Consider the following 17,901-nt stretch of genomic DNA (forward strand, 5'->3'; position numbering starts at 1 on the left):
AATTACATGGGGAGAGAAGGTGAACAGTGTAATGTAGTGMACATTATGCCATAATCCAGTCTGTATTCGTACTGTGGGATTCCAGTTCCATGTTTTACAGTAGCCAGACAGTGGGAGTGATATGCCATGTGAACCATGTAATGTCAGCATACTTCTGAGCAAAGTTAAACTAAAGTATACGAATGCYCCCGACCTCAGTTCTTATAAACATAAGCAATCTAAACAGCGGGATGTTACCATTGGCGACGAGTGAAACGCGCAAGAGAAGAACGCAATATACAAGACAAACTACGTACCTATGTGAGTAAACACAGATAGCAACAACAGCCTAGCTAACATAATATTCAGCTAACATCGTACATTACGGTATAATACCACGATAGCTAGAGCCCAACTCAATCGGCTCGAGGTGGAAAAAATGGATCAACAGATTCAAGAATTTTCTAGTTGCATTAGACATTGCGGATAACACACAGAAAAGGGCATTACTGTTACACTATGCAGGGTCGGATGTGTACGGTATACTTGACAAACTGCAAGATACCGGAGCAGCTGATGACTATGTTACAGCTGTAGCCAAGCTCAATGCAAATTTCTGTCCAAAAGTCAACACAGAATATGGAACTTACATTTTCAGACAAGCGAGACAAAATGAAAACGAAACCTTGGATGCTTACCACACAAGATTGAAGCAATTAGCATCCACCGGATGGGGCTAAAAGATGGTTCAATGGCTCTCCAACAACTACTTGATACATGCAGCGCACAAGAGATGTCGGATAAACAAGCTGCAGGCATGGAGAATGCTCATTCAAAATCACAAAAATAACTTTCAGTGTGCGCTGTACAAAATAAAAAATATAACAAAAGCCAGGGCTACAAAAATGAAAGCGACAAAAGTCAAAACAGAATACGCAATAACTGTGGAGAAAAATTCCCACAACGAAGGAGGACAAACAAATTGCCCTGCAAGTGGGAAAAGATGTGGAAAGTTGAATCACTTTAAAAAATGCTGTAGATCACAAACCACCGAGTCCACTCCTCCAGTTGCTGACAAACTAACCCAACAGTGTCCGAAACAAAGTCCATAAAGTGCAGTCACAAGACAACAAAAAGACACAAAAACAAGACACCTCACCAAGCTCTGATGATGATTATGTGTATGTTGTGTGTACACTACAKAAACCATCCAAACCACACATCCAAGTTACCAATTTGAACACAACTATGGATGTTATTGTTGATTCGGGAGAAAGCGTTAACATTGATGTCACATATGGAAAGTTAAAGCCCAGCTGTGAATTAAAACAGGCTAAAACAAACATCTTTGCTTATGGCTCCGAACCACTTCCACTGAAAGGAAAATACACAGTACCAGTCTGCTCCAAGACTAAGATGGTGGATACCACTTTCTATGCAGTCAAAGGTGACTCTGGCTCACTACTTCGCTGTCAGACAGCAACAGACCTTGGACTTCTGAAAATAATAAACTCTCTGTCCACTCCAAGTGAACCAGCTGATGGTTCATTCATAAGCCAGTTTACAAACKAATACCAGGACCTCTTCCAAGGCATTGGAAAACTCAAAGACTTTCAAGTGAAGCTGCACATTGATGACACATTTCAAACAGCAGTACAACCACATAGGAGGATTTCTTTCCACATGAAAGAAAAAGTTCAACAGGAGCTTTACACACTACAAAGCCAAGACATCGTTGAAAAAAATCAGCGGGCCAACACTATGGGTATCCCAGACCAAACCCAAGACCCCTGGTAAAGTTTGTCTGTGTCGACATGCGCCTTCTGAACACAGCAATACAACGTGAATGACAAATCACACCAACGGTTGATGATCTCATCCATGATCTGAATGGGGCAGTGGTGTTCTCCAAGCTAGATCTTAATGCTGGATACYACCAGCTTAAGTTACATCCAGACTCAAGATATATCACAACCGTCACTACACATACTGGCTGCTGGAGATACACCAGACTGAACTTTGGCCTAAATTCAGCTGCCAAGGTGTTTCAAAATGCAATACAGCAAGTGCTGCAAGGAATTCCCAATGTGAGAAACATGAGCGATGACATACTAGTCTAAGGTAGACCTCAAGATGAACACAACACAAGTCTCAAAGCTGTGTTTCAGAGATTGAGAGAGAAAAATCTCACGCTAAACAAAGAAAAATGTGAATACAGCAAAACAACACTTGATTTTTATGKCTATGTTTTCTCAGAGAAGGGCATTTGATCCAAAGAAAATCAAAGCCATACAGAATCTGCCAGAACCTCAAAATGTCCCGAAMGTTTGCAGTCTACTTGGTATGATACAATACTGCTCACGGTTCATCCCAGACTTCGCAACAACCGCACAGCCTCTTTGTGAGCTCACAAGAAAAGATCACACCTRGTCATGGGGACCAAAGCGATGAAAAAATGAAGAACACGTCTGATGCAGCACACGACRACATCCTACTTTGACCCAGCCAAGAGGTCGACACTGTTAGTTGACGCCAGCCAAGTTGATTTAGGTGCCATACTAAGTCAGCATAACCCTACAAGTGACAAAAATGTCCAGATCATCGCATATGCCAGCGGAGCGCTTTCAGAGATTGAATAGCGCTACTCACAAACCGAGTGAGAAGCTCTGGAGATCATCTGGGCATGTGAACACTTTCACTTGTATCTCTACGGAGCTCACTTCACGGTCATCACAGACCCTAAACGAGTAGAGGTTATCTTCAACAACCCAAAARCCACACCCCCAGCATGACTTGAGCATGGAGACTGAGACTACAACCCTACAGCTACACTGTGAAGTACAAAGCCGGTAAAGATAACCCTGACGAATATATGTCAAGACATCCCATCGCAGAGGAAACACCACAAAGAACCTCTTGCATGGCAGACAAATATGTGAACTTTATCATTGACAACACAGTTCCCAAAGCTGATTCTAAAAGAGGTGCAATAAGAAACAAAGACTCAGCTCTACAGAAGGTGATGTGCCTATTGTCCACAGGAACCTGGCAAGATTCACTACATGACACACAAGATGTTGATTTCCAAACATTAAAAGCACTCTTTCGCATGCGACATGAACTAACAATCAATGCACAATAAAACATCCTTCTGAGAGGAACACGGCTCGTTCTTCCAGCCTTTCTCCATAACAAAGCAATCAACCTAGCTCACACAGGCCATCTAAGCATTGTGAAAACAAAACAGCTACTGAGAGAGGTTTGGTTTCCAGGCATATATGACATGRTGGAAAAAGCAATTCAGCACTGCATTCCATGTCAAGCTGCCACAGCAGGAAATCATATGGAACCACTGTCTATGTCGAAACATTGACAAAGTTTTCTCCTCCTTTGGAGTACCTGAGATTGTAAAAACGGACAATGGACCTCCCTTCAATGGACAGTCCTTCACAGATTTCAGCCACTACCTTGGGTTTAAACATAGAAAGATAACACCTTACTGGCTGASAGCTAATGCCGAAGCAGAACGCCTAATGAGAACACTCAAGAAATCTGTCACAGTCACAAACTCTGAAGGAAAGCCTTGGAAACAAAATCACGACAGTTTTCTGAGAAACTACTGCGCAACCTCTCATGGAACTAATCAACAAACCCCAGCAGAACTGATGTTTGGAAGAAAAYGTTGCACTACACTTCCCACAATGCCTCACTTCGCACCAAACATCAAGCTACGTGACATGCAAAGCAACGTATGAAAGAGACTGCTGACTACAAGAACCGAGCACAAACCTCGACACTCAAACGAGGAGACACGGTACTTTGCTGTCAGCATGTCAAAGGAAAACTCACGACTCCCTACGATCCTAAACCTCACAAAGTCATGAGAATTAAAGGATCGATGATAACGGTGACACGCTCKGGATGTCTGGAAACCAGAAACTCGTCCTTCTTCAAAATGCTCCCACCGTCAATACCTGTTGACTTTGACCCCGAGCTGTTGGAAGAATAGGACGATCTGAACACTTGTCCACATGTCGCTGAATAGTTAACCTKAATGTTGTATCCCAAGTGAAATGTATACTGACCAGTAGTGATAACCTAAGTTTATTTATATTTTGAAATATGGGAGGGATGTAACGTAGTGAACATTATGCCATAATCCAGTCTGTGTATTCGTACTCTGGGATTCCAGTTCCATGTTTTACAGTAGCCAGACAGTGGGAGTGATACGCYATGTGAACCATGTMATGTCAGCATACTTCTGAGTAAAGTTAAACTAAAGTATACGAATGCCCCCGACCTCAGTTCTTATAAACATAAGCAATCTAAACAGCGGGACATTACAAACAGCAGTCTTCAAGTCTTTCCATAGATTTTCAATGGGATTCAAGTCTGGGCTTTGGTTGGGACACTCAAGGACTTTCACATTCTTGTTCTGAAGCCATTCCAGCATTGCTTTGGCAGTATGCTTGGGGTCAGTCCTRTTGGAACGTAAATCTTTGACCCAGTCGAAGGTAATTTGCACTGAAACAGGTTCTCATCAAGGATTTTTCAGTCTCTGCCACTGAAAACTTCCCCATAGCATGATGCTGACACCACCATGCTTCACGGTAGGGATGGTGTTAGACAGGTGATTAGCTGTGCCTGGTTTTCACAAGACATAGCGCTTGGCATTCAGGCCAAATAGTTACATTTTGCCTATGCTCTCTGTCTTTCACGTGCCATTGTGCAAACTCCAGGCTTGCTGTCATGTGCCTTTTTCTCAGGAGTGGCATCCATCTGGCCACTCTCCCATAAAGCAAAGATTGGGGATGTGCTGTAGAGACTGTTGTCCTTCTACAGGTTCTCCTATCTCAGCCAAGGAACTCTGTAGTTCCGTCAGAGTGGTCATTAGGTTCTCGGTCACCTCCCTGACCAAGGTCCTTCTAGCCCAGCTGCTCAGTTTGGTCGGACGGCCAGCTCTAGGCAGAGTCTGGGTAGTTACATATTTTTTCAATTTCTCAATGATGGAGACCACTGTGCTCTTGGAAACTTTCAACACTAGAAATTGTTTTATACCCTTCCCAAGATATATGCTTCATCACAATTATATCTCGGAGATCTACGGACAGTACCTTGGACTGTCAACTGTGGGACCTTATATAGACAGGTGTGTTTCTTTCTAAATCATATCCAAACAATTGAATTGACCACAGGTGGACTCCTATCAAGTTGTAGTGAAATCTCAAGCATGATCAAAGGAAATTGGATGAACCTGAGCTCAATTTGGAGTGTCATAGCAACGTGTGTGAATACTGAAGTAAATTAGATATTTCTGTACTTTATTTTCAATAAATTTGCAACATTTCTAAAAACATGTTTTCACTTTGTCATTATGGGGTATTGTGTGTAGCTGGGTGAGTTTTTTTTATCCATTTTGAATTCAGGGTGTAACGATAAAGGAATAAGTCAAGGGGTATAAATACTTTCTGAAGACACTATATGTTTATTCTCAATTTCCATTTTACAAATAGCCTACACCAGGGATAGCCAAATTATTATAATTATGTTGCTTACCCCTGGCCCACTTATTATTATTATTATTATTATTATTATTATTATTATTATATATATTAATATCATACATTGTTTTATTGTTTCCAGAAAAACCCTGCTGACCTATGACTTCTACAATTATGACAAGTCAGTTAAGTAAGTGCCTATGTCTGACTGGAGTTGCCAACGAAGATGTGTTAGATAAGCGCTCCTTTAACATGTGACTTTAACCCAAGCTTTGCTCAGTAGAATATTTATTTATGCGTTATTTAAACGTTATCTCTGGAATGTTTTTTGGTCCTCTGTAATATTGTTGTATATTAATATTTTCATGTTTTCTGTAACCATTGCTTTGTTTATGGAGGTTTACTTTGGGTTAGCWTTTTAATGTGTTTTTTTGTCATTAATGTCAGTAAATGTAATCATTCACACTCAATCCATTGAGTGGCATGATATCCATGATGTTCATCCCCATGTGTTCAATGTGTGTGGTATGACAACAGAATTATCTAAGCTTTTAGCATTATAGCATTACAGTATCAGAGGAGACCTGCTCACACAGAGTGAGTTGGATGTTGGAAAACAGCTCCAAAGCTGATAAATCGATTCACCATCTGGTCCCAAAAATGTTTAAAATAATTGGTGTAATTAGATCATAATGAGTGCACCAAACTTTACATGAAGCTAGGAAAAGCCTAAACATTGATGGCTTGCTATTGTACACATTTTCCAATATGGCCACCAAACAGCTCCATTGGTTTTAATTGGATTGGTCTAACATTGACACAACTCTTTCAATAATACTGYAGGTAGAATGTGCCCAATGATAATTATTCCTTTATTAATTATTCCTTTAACATTCCTTTATCAGCCTGTGAACATTCGATTGCATAGACTCACTACAACAAGATATATAAAGGTGTGGAAAACATAGAAAGCACATTTCTTGGAGAGGGTATCAGATATAAATTTGATCAGGGGCTTGTAGGGAACAATTTTACCATCAAACCTTTGCCTCACTAAAGTGGACACATTTTTCCGCTGACACATGGATTATAACTTCCAAACCAACAAGATGGAAAGACGTTACATTCCATATATTTAGCAAAAGATAGTTTTAAAAGTGCAAACAACTTCAGTTTGTTGCTATGCAAGATGCCATCTTGTCTATAGAAATATAATGAATCATTCTACATTATGTGAGCTTGCCACAGATAACCATTCTGATTGGTTACTGATGACGCAATTCAAGTTCAGGAGGATACGTTCAGGTAACCTCGGTCCAACGCTGTGATTTCACTGCTGGTGTCCATTCTTTTGAATAGACTTCAAGTGCAAAAATGCATGAAAATGCTAAATGTTTGTCGAATGCATTGGGCAGAAGTAAATTAATATATAAATTAACAAAAATTTAAAATCAACATAACAATTTCAAAGATTTTACTGAGTTACAGTTCATATGAGGAAATCAGGCAATTGAAATAAATTAATTAGGTCCTAATCTATAGATTTCACATGACTGGAAATACAGATATGCATATGTTGGTCACAGGCACCTTAAAAAAATGGGCCTCACAATCTCATCACGGTATTTCTGTGTATTCAAATGGTCATTAATAAAATGCAATCATGTTCGTTATCCATAGCTTATGCCTGCCCATACCATAAGGCCGGGTGGACGTACTGCGAAATTCTCTAAAATGAGATTGGAGGCTGGTTGTGGTAGAGAAATTAACATTAAATTATCTGGCWACAGCTCTGGTGGACAGTCCCGCAGTCAGCATGCTAGTTGTACGCTTCCTCAAAACTTGAGACATCTGTGGCATTGTGTTGTGTGACAAAACTGCACATTTTAGAGTGGCCTTTTATTGTCCCCAGCACAAGGTGCACCTGTATAATGATCATGATGTTTAATCAGCTTCTTGATATGCCACACCTGTCAGTTGGATGGATTATCTTGGCAAAGGAGAAATGCTCACTAACAGGGATGTAAACAAATTTATGCACAACATTTTATAGAAATAAGCTTTTGTGCGTATGGAACATTTCTAGGATCTTTTATTTCAGCTCATGAAACATATGACCAACACTTTACATGTTGCGTTTATATTTTTGTTCAGTGTAATTAGGTGTGCTTGCTGAAGGCAAAGCACAACTCTAGATTTCTCTGTCTTCTTCTTATTGTATTTCTTCCGCCCGCTCTAGAGTTTCAACAATTTAAGCTATTAAGACAAAACCAACTTCCAAATGTCCAGACTTCCCCAACTTAGATTACTTGAGAAAATATTTTTGACAGCATTTATACTTTTTGAAGTACAACAATATTTAAATAAGCTCCCAATGCATTTCGATTTCAAAGGCCCCTAAACTCTTTCACCATTTATCAACTCCAACTCAACGTTAAAAGGATACTTCGGRAATTTGGCGATGAGGCCCTTTATCTACTTCCCCAGAGTCAGAAGAACTCGTGGACACCATTTTAATGTCTCTGATTGCAGTTTGAAGGAAGTTGCTAACTAGCACTAGCGTAATTGCAAACTAGAGTTGGCGCAAAGACTATGGGTATCTGCTAGCATGCTAGAACTATAACCATTTTAAATGTTTGTAAAAGCACACTGTTGGAAAAGCATTCCAGGTGAAGCTGGTTGAGAGTATGCCAAGAGTGTGCAAAGCTGTCATCAAGGCAAAAAGTGGCTACTTTGAAGAATCTCAAATATAAAACATATTTGTTTAACACTTTTTTGGTTACTACATGATTCCATATGTGTTATTTCATCGTTTTCATGTCTTCACTATTATTCTACAATGTAGAAAATAGTAAAAATAAAGAAAATCCCTTGATTGAGAACGTGTGTCCAAACTTTTGACAGGTACTGTATATATTTGCATAAATTAGCATAAAATAACTAACCGACGGTAACTCTTGAATCATTCAAGCTAGTGACACCAAACCAACTTTCACATGTTCAGGCTATCCTAACTTCAAATTATATAACACCTTTATAAACTATAAACAGTGGTAATTAGCATTATTAGCAAAAAATGTATTGGTTCAATGTCAAAAATAAGAGCACAGTGGTAGACATTTTAAATGTGACTGCTCTTTAACCKTTTAAGCTATAAACATTAAAATAACATTAACATTTTCTAAACTTTTCAAAACCATAAATACTGTAAAACAAGATAGCAAGCACACCACATTTTYTTCAGGAAATGTACTTTTCTAGTTTTATATAATACTAAAACACTAAAAAACAGTGTGCTTGCTTCAGCAAGAGCTAATGATCAAATAATTTAAGATATATAATATAAATAGTCTTAATAGCTGGTAATGTTGCTGTTCCCCTTGTGGTGATACTGATGATTTATTGACTCCCTTCGTGGGAGCCGCTCATGTCATGGCCATCTACAGTGCCTTTGGAAAGTATTCAGACCCCTTGACATTTTCCACATTTTCTTAGGTTACAGCCTTATTCTAAAATTGATTAAATCGTTTTTTCTCCCTCATCAATCTACACACAATACCCCATAATGACAAAGCAAAAACAGGATTTTAGACATTTTTGCACATTTATTAACAATAAAAACTGCTATCACATTTACAAAAGTATTCAGACCCTTTACTCAATACTTCGTTGAAGCACCTTCGGCAGCGATTACAGTCTCAAGTCTTCTTGGGTATGACGCTCCAGCTTGGCACCCCTGTATTTGGGAAGTTTCTCCCATTTCTTCTCTGCAGATCCTCTCAAGCTATATTCAGGTCTCTCCAGAGACGTTCGATCGTGTTCCAAGTCCGGTCTCTAACTGGGCAACTCAAGGACATTCAGAGACTTGTCCCGAAGCCACTCCTGCATTGTCTTGGCTGTGTGCTTCGGGTCGTTGTCCTGTTGGAAGGGGAATCTTTGCCCCAGTCTGAGGTCCTGAGCGCTCTGGAGCAGGTTTTCATCAAGAATCTGTCTGTACTTTGCTCCGTTAATCTTTGCATCGATCCTGACTAGTCTCCCAGTCCTTGCCGCTGAACAACATCCCCACAGCATGATGCTCCCACCACCATGCTTCACCATTGGCATGGTGCAATGTTTCCTCCAGAAGTGACTCTTGGCCTTGAGGCCAAAGAGTTCAGTCTTGGTTTCATCAGACCAGAGAATCTTGTTTGTCATGGTCTGAGAGTCTTTAGGTGCCTTTTGGCAAACTCCAAGCTGTCTGTCGTGCTTTTTACTGAGGAAAGGCTTCCGTCTGGCCACTCTACCATAAAGGCCTGAATGGTGGAGTGCTGCAGAGATGGTTGTCCTTCTGGAAGGTTCTCCCATCTCCACAGAGGAACTCTAGATCTCTGTCAGACTGACCATCGGGTTCCTGTTCACCTCCCTAACCAAGGCCCTTCTCCCCCGATTGCTCAGTTTGGCCAGGCGGCCAACTCTATTAAGAGACTTGGTGGTTTCAAACGTCTTCCATTTAAGAATGATGGAGGCCACTGTCYTCAAGGACATTTTTTGGTACCCTTGCCCAGATCTGTGCCTCGACATAATCCAGTCTCGGAGCTCTACAGACAATTCCTTCAACCTCATGTCTTGGTTTTTGCTCTGACATTCACTGTCAACTGTGGGACTTTGTATAGACAGATGTGTGCCTTTCCAAATCATGTCCAATCAATTGAGTTTACCACAGAAAGAAACATCTCAAGGATGATCAATGGAAACAGGAAGCACCTGAGCTAAATTTCGAGTCTCATATGAAAGGGGCTGAATACTTATATAAATAAGGTATTTCTGTTCTTTATTTTTAATAAATGTGCAAAAGTTTCTAAAACCAGTTTTTGCTTTGTCATTTATGCGGTATTGTGTGTAGATTGCTGAGGATTTATTTAATCCATTTTAGAAAAAGGCTGTAACGTAACAACGTGTAAAAAGTAAAATGGTCTGGATACTTTCCGAAGGCACTGTATGTAATCATGGGCTTGAACAAGGTGAGCAAATTGCTTATATACAGTCTTCCACCATTACGTCATTATTTTAAAAGGAATACTTAACAATTTCAGCCTGTTTTCAGCCTGTTTTGGGAGGATGGAGTTTTTGCATGCCTGGTGATAAATTAGTTAATAAAATAGTTCCAAATCTCTATGCCAATTACTGCTACTTTTCAGTTTCCCCATCCCCACACAGACCACTCCCAGACAGTACTAGCAAAATTCTTGCTTGAGAGTTTGCTATTTGCTAAGAAGCTATTTCTGTTTCTTTTTTACCATTTTAAGGTAGCTCACCCAAATCATCTATAAGTGACTATGTTAAGCATTGTAATACATTTTTCGATACGTTCAGATGATTTGTACATGATGCACGAAAATGTTTTAATATCGGTCCCATGATTTCAATTTGGGTTTTTGCCACAAATGCGAATACCTTTCATACCTTGTCCATAGACTGCTTACAAGATAAGGAAACCAATATGTAATTTTGTAAACTTGAACTATCCCTTTAAAGCAGCAATGTGTAACTTTTTGGGAGACCTGACCAAATCCACATAGAAATGTGAGTTATAGATCTGTCATTCTCATTGAAAGCAAGTCTATGAAGCAGTAGATCTGTTCTGTGTGTGCTATTGCTATGCTTCCCCTTATTAAGTACATTTCTTGTACACYAGCTTCACAGGTGAAAATACAATATTTTTGGTTACGGAAAGATGATACAATGATTATCTATACTATACTTGCTTTTTTGTCACATGAACTGAAATTACGCAACTTATTCAAATTTGAGCAAAAAGGAAATGTTGGTGTGATTTCTGCATAGTGCATCGGTAATTGTTGCCTATATAACGCTAGTGCTTAAATAATCATAAAAAATCTTCTTGTGGACTAAAAGTCAGATTCACTCCAAATGTGGTCTTTGGACTCATCACAATAGTCCGTAAAGAGTTTCAGAAATTAAAATTGATATGCTACGATACGCTAAAAACACTTAAAAATTCTTATTGTCATGAACACTAGGACCAAATGCAACAATTTGGAATGTATGCCCATGGTATATTTCTTAACTTAGTTTGAGAAAATCTAAGGGATTGGTAAAAAGATGACTGAGTTATTAACAAATCAAAAATCWGATTTTAGGTGTCCATTTAAACCCCTGTAAAATGGCTCCACAGTGGCTTATCAACTTGAAACGTGTCATCGCTATCGAGGACATCCCTAAGATTAACCAGACTTTTTGATGTCTCAAAAAACAAAGAAACTATTAACAACTAATTTGCATATGTAACACTAATGCTGAAAATCATCTGCAATCATCTTTTCCTCATTAACCATACTTCAGATTCACTCCAGATTTTGTATTTAGACTCATTACATCAGTCTTTAATGGTTTTGAGAAAAAAATAGTTGCTACATTCTAATATGGGAGTATTGTACCTATAGATTCAGTGAAGTCGCCTCTAATGAATTTGAGAAATATAACCAACCTACAGCACTAGACTAAACTTAACTTGCGTCATCCTTGTGGTATTGCGAGATAAACATAGTAATGCTTTCACTGATTCCACATAAAGGAAGATAGTTTCTACATGATAGAGTGCTTGCTTTGTTATTCAACTGATCTTTTGACCTTTCTGTGATCCAGTGAACCCTGTTCATTGCTGCTTGCAGCCACATGTTATATCTTTTTTTAAATAATGTTTGTGCTCTCCGCCTTGACTCTATCCTTTACACTACCCTACCCCCTAGTTTATGTTTCCAACTCTATCTACTTCCCTCTCACTTGCACAGTCCTCCAGGAGTCCGCACATCAACTGGAAGTAACAGAAGTTAGAAAGGGATTCTCAACTAATGATAATGCTACAGTAATCATTCAGTTTGTAGAGCACACAATTCCGGTTGGAGGATTCCCACAATCAGGAGGGTAAAAACCAGGGATGGAATTCTCCATCTGGGAATACTCCAACTGGGATTTCTGAAAAACGTGGACGTTTTGGGGGAATTTTGCAACCCTACCCCTTGATCCTCAACTCTGGGCACCCTCTAATTTCCCCTGTGTGGTTTTCTATTTCAGTATCGTGTCGTTGCTGATCAAAGCCACCAGCAAGTCCAGAGTGAATCGCAGTGGCATCAGTCCCCTCCATCTTGCCGCCGAGTGCAACAGGGATGAAGTCCTGGAGGTCCTAATCGAGGCCGGCTATGATGTCAATGCCATGCTGTCAGAGGACCGCTCCAAGATGTACGAGGATCATCGCAGCACAATTCTATACTTTGCCGTCACCAACGGCAATGTGGAAGCGACCACCATGCTTCTAGAAGCCGGTGCCAACCCCAACCTAGACACCTTCAACACGCTACTGGTGGCCGTGAGGCAGGGTAGTATCGAATTGGTCACTTTGCTGGTGGAGCACGGGGCCAACGTTAACGCCTACGTCCCCACTCACCCCACCTCATTCCCGGCCACTGTCATGTTCAGTATGAAGTACCTGTCCATGCTGAAGTATTTGATGGACAATGGCTGTGATGCCCACTCCTGTTTTAGTTGCTCTTACGGCAGTGGTCCACATCCACCCATTCAAGAGACATCTGAGAGGGATGACTTGCGCTACAATAACGATACACGCAGGAATACTGGGAAAGCTGTTCAGGTAAACAAAATGTACATGGGAGTTAAAGTTATTATACTACATAGTAGTACTAATTATACCACAGCCAGGTATAACAGCTGTAAGTACTTTGTAACAATGTTTACCTACACTGTTATCTCCTATGTAACTGTCATGCTGTCATGTTAGCACAGATATTTGGAACACTTTCTTGTGGGGACTTAAAAATACAATATACCATAGCCTACCATCGCTTTTTGTGTTTCCATCAATAGTTCTGTGAGATAATCTCAACTCAGGCAATAAACCGCTGGGCAGGACCCATCATAGACATACTCCTGGATTATGTTGGCCATGTGAAACTCTGCTCCAGACTTACTGAACACCTAGATAGCTTTGAGGACTGGGAAGCCATCAAGGAGAAAGCAGTGGAGTGTCCCCAGACTTGCAAACAAGCACACACACACGTACCCATACTGACACAACACACACACACACACACACACACAACACACACACACACACACACACACACACACACACACACACACACACACACACACACCACACACACACACACACACACACACACACTCTTAGAAAAGTGCTATCTAGAACCTTTAAGGATTCTTCGGCTGCAGGAGAACCCTTAGAATAACCATTTTTGGTTCCAGGTAGAATCCTTTTGGGTTCCATGTAGAACCCTTTCTACAGCGGGTTTTACATGGAACTTAAAAGGGTTATACAATTGAAGTCAGAAGATTACATACACTTAGGTTGGAGTCCTTAAAACTCATTTTCAATCACTCCACAAATTTCTTGTTAACAAACTATAGTTTTGGCAAGTCGGTTAGAACATCTATTTTGTGCATGACACAAGTAATTTTTCCAACGATTGTTTATAGACAGATTATTTCACTTATAATTCACTGTATCACAATTCCAGTGGGTCAGAAGTTACATACACTAAGTTGACTGTGCCTTTAAACAGCTTGGAAAATTACAGAAAATATGTCATGGCTTTAGAAGCTACCGATAGGCTAATTGACATCATTTGAATCAATTGGAGGTGTACAATTTAAAGGCAATGCTCCCAAATACTAATGAGTGAATGTAAACTTCCGACCCACTGGGAATGTAATGAAGAAAATAAGCTAAATAAATCACTTTCTACTGTTATTCTGACATATCACATTCTTAAAATAAGTGGTGATCCTAACTAACCTAAGACAGGGAATTTTTACGAAGATGAAATGTCAGGAATGGTGAAAAACTGAGTTTAAATGTGTTTGGCTAAGGTGTATGTGAACTTCCGACTTCAAATGTATCTGGAACCAAAAAGGTTTCTACMTGGAACCAAAAAGGGTTATTCTAAGGGTTCTCCTACAGCCAAAGAACCCTTAAGGGTTCCCCTACAGCCGAATAACCCTTTTTTCTAAGAGTTTATTACACAACAGAAGGTAGAATTTTGGTGTAGCGGTACTGTATGCGTGGTTGATAACCAGGGTTCAATAAGAGCCTACAGTGGTGCTGTGACCTGGATCGCAGAGCTAATGTCTAGCAGCTGCTGGGGTTACTTCTGTGATGAGGGGGGATGTCATGCACGCGTGCACACACAGCCACACACGACAATGCCCAAACAGGCACTTATTTTGAGTGACTTGTGCACATGTTATATGTACACTGTTTATATAATGTACAAGCGTCACATATTACCGTATCTGTTGCCATTGTCTTCCAGCGCCACCGCGTCCACTGATGCAGCTGTGTAGGCTGAAGATCCGGCAGCAGGTTGGAATCCACAGACTGAGGTGCATCAACAAACTGCCCCTCCCACCACGAGTAATCAAGTACCTTAACCACGAAGAGCGCAACCAAGAAGAGTTTTGTGCATTCTAGAGAGTGACATCATAGTCAAAACAAGAGAAGACAGAGGGAATGCCTCACAAAATCGATTGACATAATCAGTGTTTATGGTGTGAATATTTTTACTGATATTTGAGCAGTAATGTAGAGTACAGTTACATTTCACAATTAAACTTTAAGATCAGACTTATATAGTAATTTAATAAGCTCACCCGACAGGTAGACTTACCAAAGTTGGTAGCATTTTATTTGACTGTTGTAGACATTAGTAGGTACTTTCTAGTAATTACTTTTATTTAAATTACTAGGTATTCGCAAGTACATGGTAAAATGCTAATTATAGTAATAACATATTCATTACTTGTTTGTTTCAGTGAGACCAATTTAAGCAACATTTTTAAACAAATATTGAAATGGGTTTTTGTCAAGTTTAGAAAATCTACATGTTTAAGTGTACAGTAATTTTGGGGCGTTATAGGACCCTGTAAGGCAAGCTTTTATGAATTTGTAAGTTCAACCTTAGTTGAGACTTCATAATATTGTTATTGAGAATAGTCTATTCAATTTCTCAATGGAAGATAAATATGAAAGAAATACACAAATTGATTTTTGTCAAGGTTTGGAAAGCTGCCTATTTGATTGCACAGTATTTTTGGGGAAACATTTTACTCTTTTAGGCTACCTTATATGTACAGTTGAAGTCGGAAGTATACATACACCTTAGTCAAATACATTTAAACTCAGTTTTTCACAATTCCTGAAATTTTATCCTAATAAAAATTCCCTGTCTTAGGTCAGTTAGGATCACTACTTTATTTTAAGAATGTGAAATATCAGAATAATAGTAGAGAGAATGATTTATTTCAGCTTTTATTTCTTTCATCACATTCCCAGTGGGTCAGAAGTTTACATACACTCAATTAGTATATGGTAGCATTGCCTTTAAATTGTTTAACTTGGGTCAAACATTTCGGGTAGCCTTCCACAAGCTTCCCACAATAAGTTGGGTGAATTTTGGCCCATTCCTCCTGATAGAGCTGATGTAACTGGGTCAGGTTTGTAGGCCTCCTTGCTCGCACACGCATTTTCAGTTCTGCCCACAAATGTTCTATGGGATTGAGGTCAGGGCTTTGTGATGGCCACTCCAATACCTTGACTTTGTTTTCCTTAAGCCATTTTGCCACAACTTTGGAGGTTTGATTGGGGTCATTGCCCATTTGGAAGACCCATTTGTGACCAAGCTTTAACTTCCTGACTGATGTCTTCAGATGTTGCTTCAATATATCCACATAATTTTCCTTCCTCGTGATGCCATCTATATTGTGAAATGCACCAGTCCCTCCTGCAGCAAAGCACCCCCACAACATGATCCTGCTACCCCCATGCTTCACGGTTGGGATGATGTTTTTTGGCTTGCAAGCCTCCCCCTTTTTCCTCCAAACATAATGATGGTCATTATGGCCAAACAGTTCTATTTTTGTTTCATCAGACCAGAGGACATTTGTCCAAAAAGTACGATCTATGTCCCCATGTGCAGTTGCAAACCGTAGTCTGGCTTTTTTGGGGTGGTTTTGGAGCAATGGCTTCTTCCTTGCTGAGCGGCCTTTCAGGTTATGTCGATATAGGACTCGTTTTACTGTGGATATAGATACTTTTGTACCCGTTTCCTCCAGCATCTTCACAAGGTCCTTTGCTGTTGTTCTGGGATTGATTTGCACTTTTCGCACCAAAGTCTCTATCTCTAGGAGACAGAACGCTTCTCCTTCCTGAGCGGTATGACGGCTGCGTGGTCCCATGGTGTTTATACTTGCGTACTATTGTTTGTACAGATGAACGTGGTACCTTCAGGCGTTTGGAAATTGCTCCCAAGGATGAACCAGACTTGTGGAGGACTACAATTTATTTTCTGAGATCTTGGCTGATTTATTTAGATTTTACCCATGATGTCAAGCAAAGAGGCACTGAGTTTGAAGGAAGGCCTTGAAATACATCCACAGGTACACCTCCAATTGACTCAAATKATGTCAATTAGCCTATCAGAAGCTTCTAAAGCCATGACATAATTTTCTGTMATTTTCCAAGCTGTTTAAAGGCACAGTCAATTTATTGTATGTAAACCTCTGACTCACTGGAATTTTGATTAAGTGAATTACTTGTGTCATGCACAAAGTAGATGTCCTAACCGACTTGCCAAAACTATAGTTTGTTAACAAGAAATATGTGGAGTGGTTGAAAAACAAGAATTATTGACTCCAACCTAAGTGTATGTAAAATTTCGACTTCAACTGTATATATACGTTGTGTTTTTGTAAATATTAAATTTGTACAGTTTAACTTATGCCAAAGATAGCAGTTGAACATTAAGGTTTACAGCATTTCCTGAAAGTAAATTTCACAGGAGAGATTGAGAATATGAGAACAAAGCACTATATTTAATTTGATATGTGTAAATAGATTCCAATTTGTGTATTTGCAGTATTCTGTATGACATCTGAGGTAAGGGTCACCTTTTTCTAATATTTGGGTATATTTCTCTAGAAGGTGACCTCCATGTACTTTTATTTCCGATCATGGAAACAATTCAATCTTGTGTCTGGAAAAAAATWAACATAATTTGAATATCAATTTCTATGGGTTGAGCATTAGTCATCAAATAATCCATTAGTCCAGTAATTAACAGTTAAAAAAATACTAATTGATTGTATTCATTGGGATATGCAATAATTACATAGTTTGCGATTCCAGTTTTAGGGTCTAGCATTCCTGAATAAATAGTGATTGTTGATTAGAATGTGTGTGTGTGCATGCTTGCACTTCACTTCAGACAAACTCCTCATGACGGTACCAAATTACTTCACTGAGGATTGCTCTATGGATAAAGTTGTGTTTATACCTTCATCCCTCTTGCTCTCTAGCGTTGGACAGAACTACTGCTGTAGATCACAGGAG

General features: G+C 39.6%; 1 protein-coding gene across 1 annotated transcript in view; it reads left to right on the forward strand.

Annotated features, from left to right (window-relative positions):
- The window catches only part of LOC111954647 (ankyrin repeat and SOCS box protein 2), a 52,897-nt gene extending 35,320 nt beyond the window's left edge, over window positions 1–17,577 (forward strand). Inside the window, exons 7-9 of the mRNA XM_070435791.1 lie at window positions 12,555–13,128; window positions 13,362–13,521; window positions 14,828–17,577. Coding sequence (XP_070291892.1) covers window positions 12,555–13,128; window positions 13,362–13,521; window positions 14,828–14,985 — 892 coding nt within the window. The 3' untranslated portion in view covers window positions 14,986–17,577. The remainder of the gene's footprint in view (window positions 1–12,554; window positions 13,129–13,361; window positions 13,522–14,827) is intronic.
- The last annotated feature ends 324 nt before the right edge of the window (window positions 17,578–17,901 follow it).

This window comes from Salvelinus sp. IW2-2015, linkage group LG28 (genome assembly GCF_002910315.2).
Source record: "Salvelinus sp. IW2-2015 linkage group LG28, ASM291031v2, whole genome shotgun sequence".
In the NCBI taxonomy this organism is placed as follows: Eukaryota; Metazoa; Chordata; class Actinopteri; order Salmoniformes; family Salmonidae; genus Salvelinus; species Salvelinus sp. IW2-2015.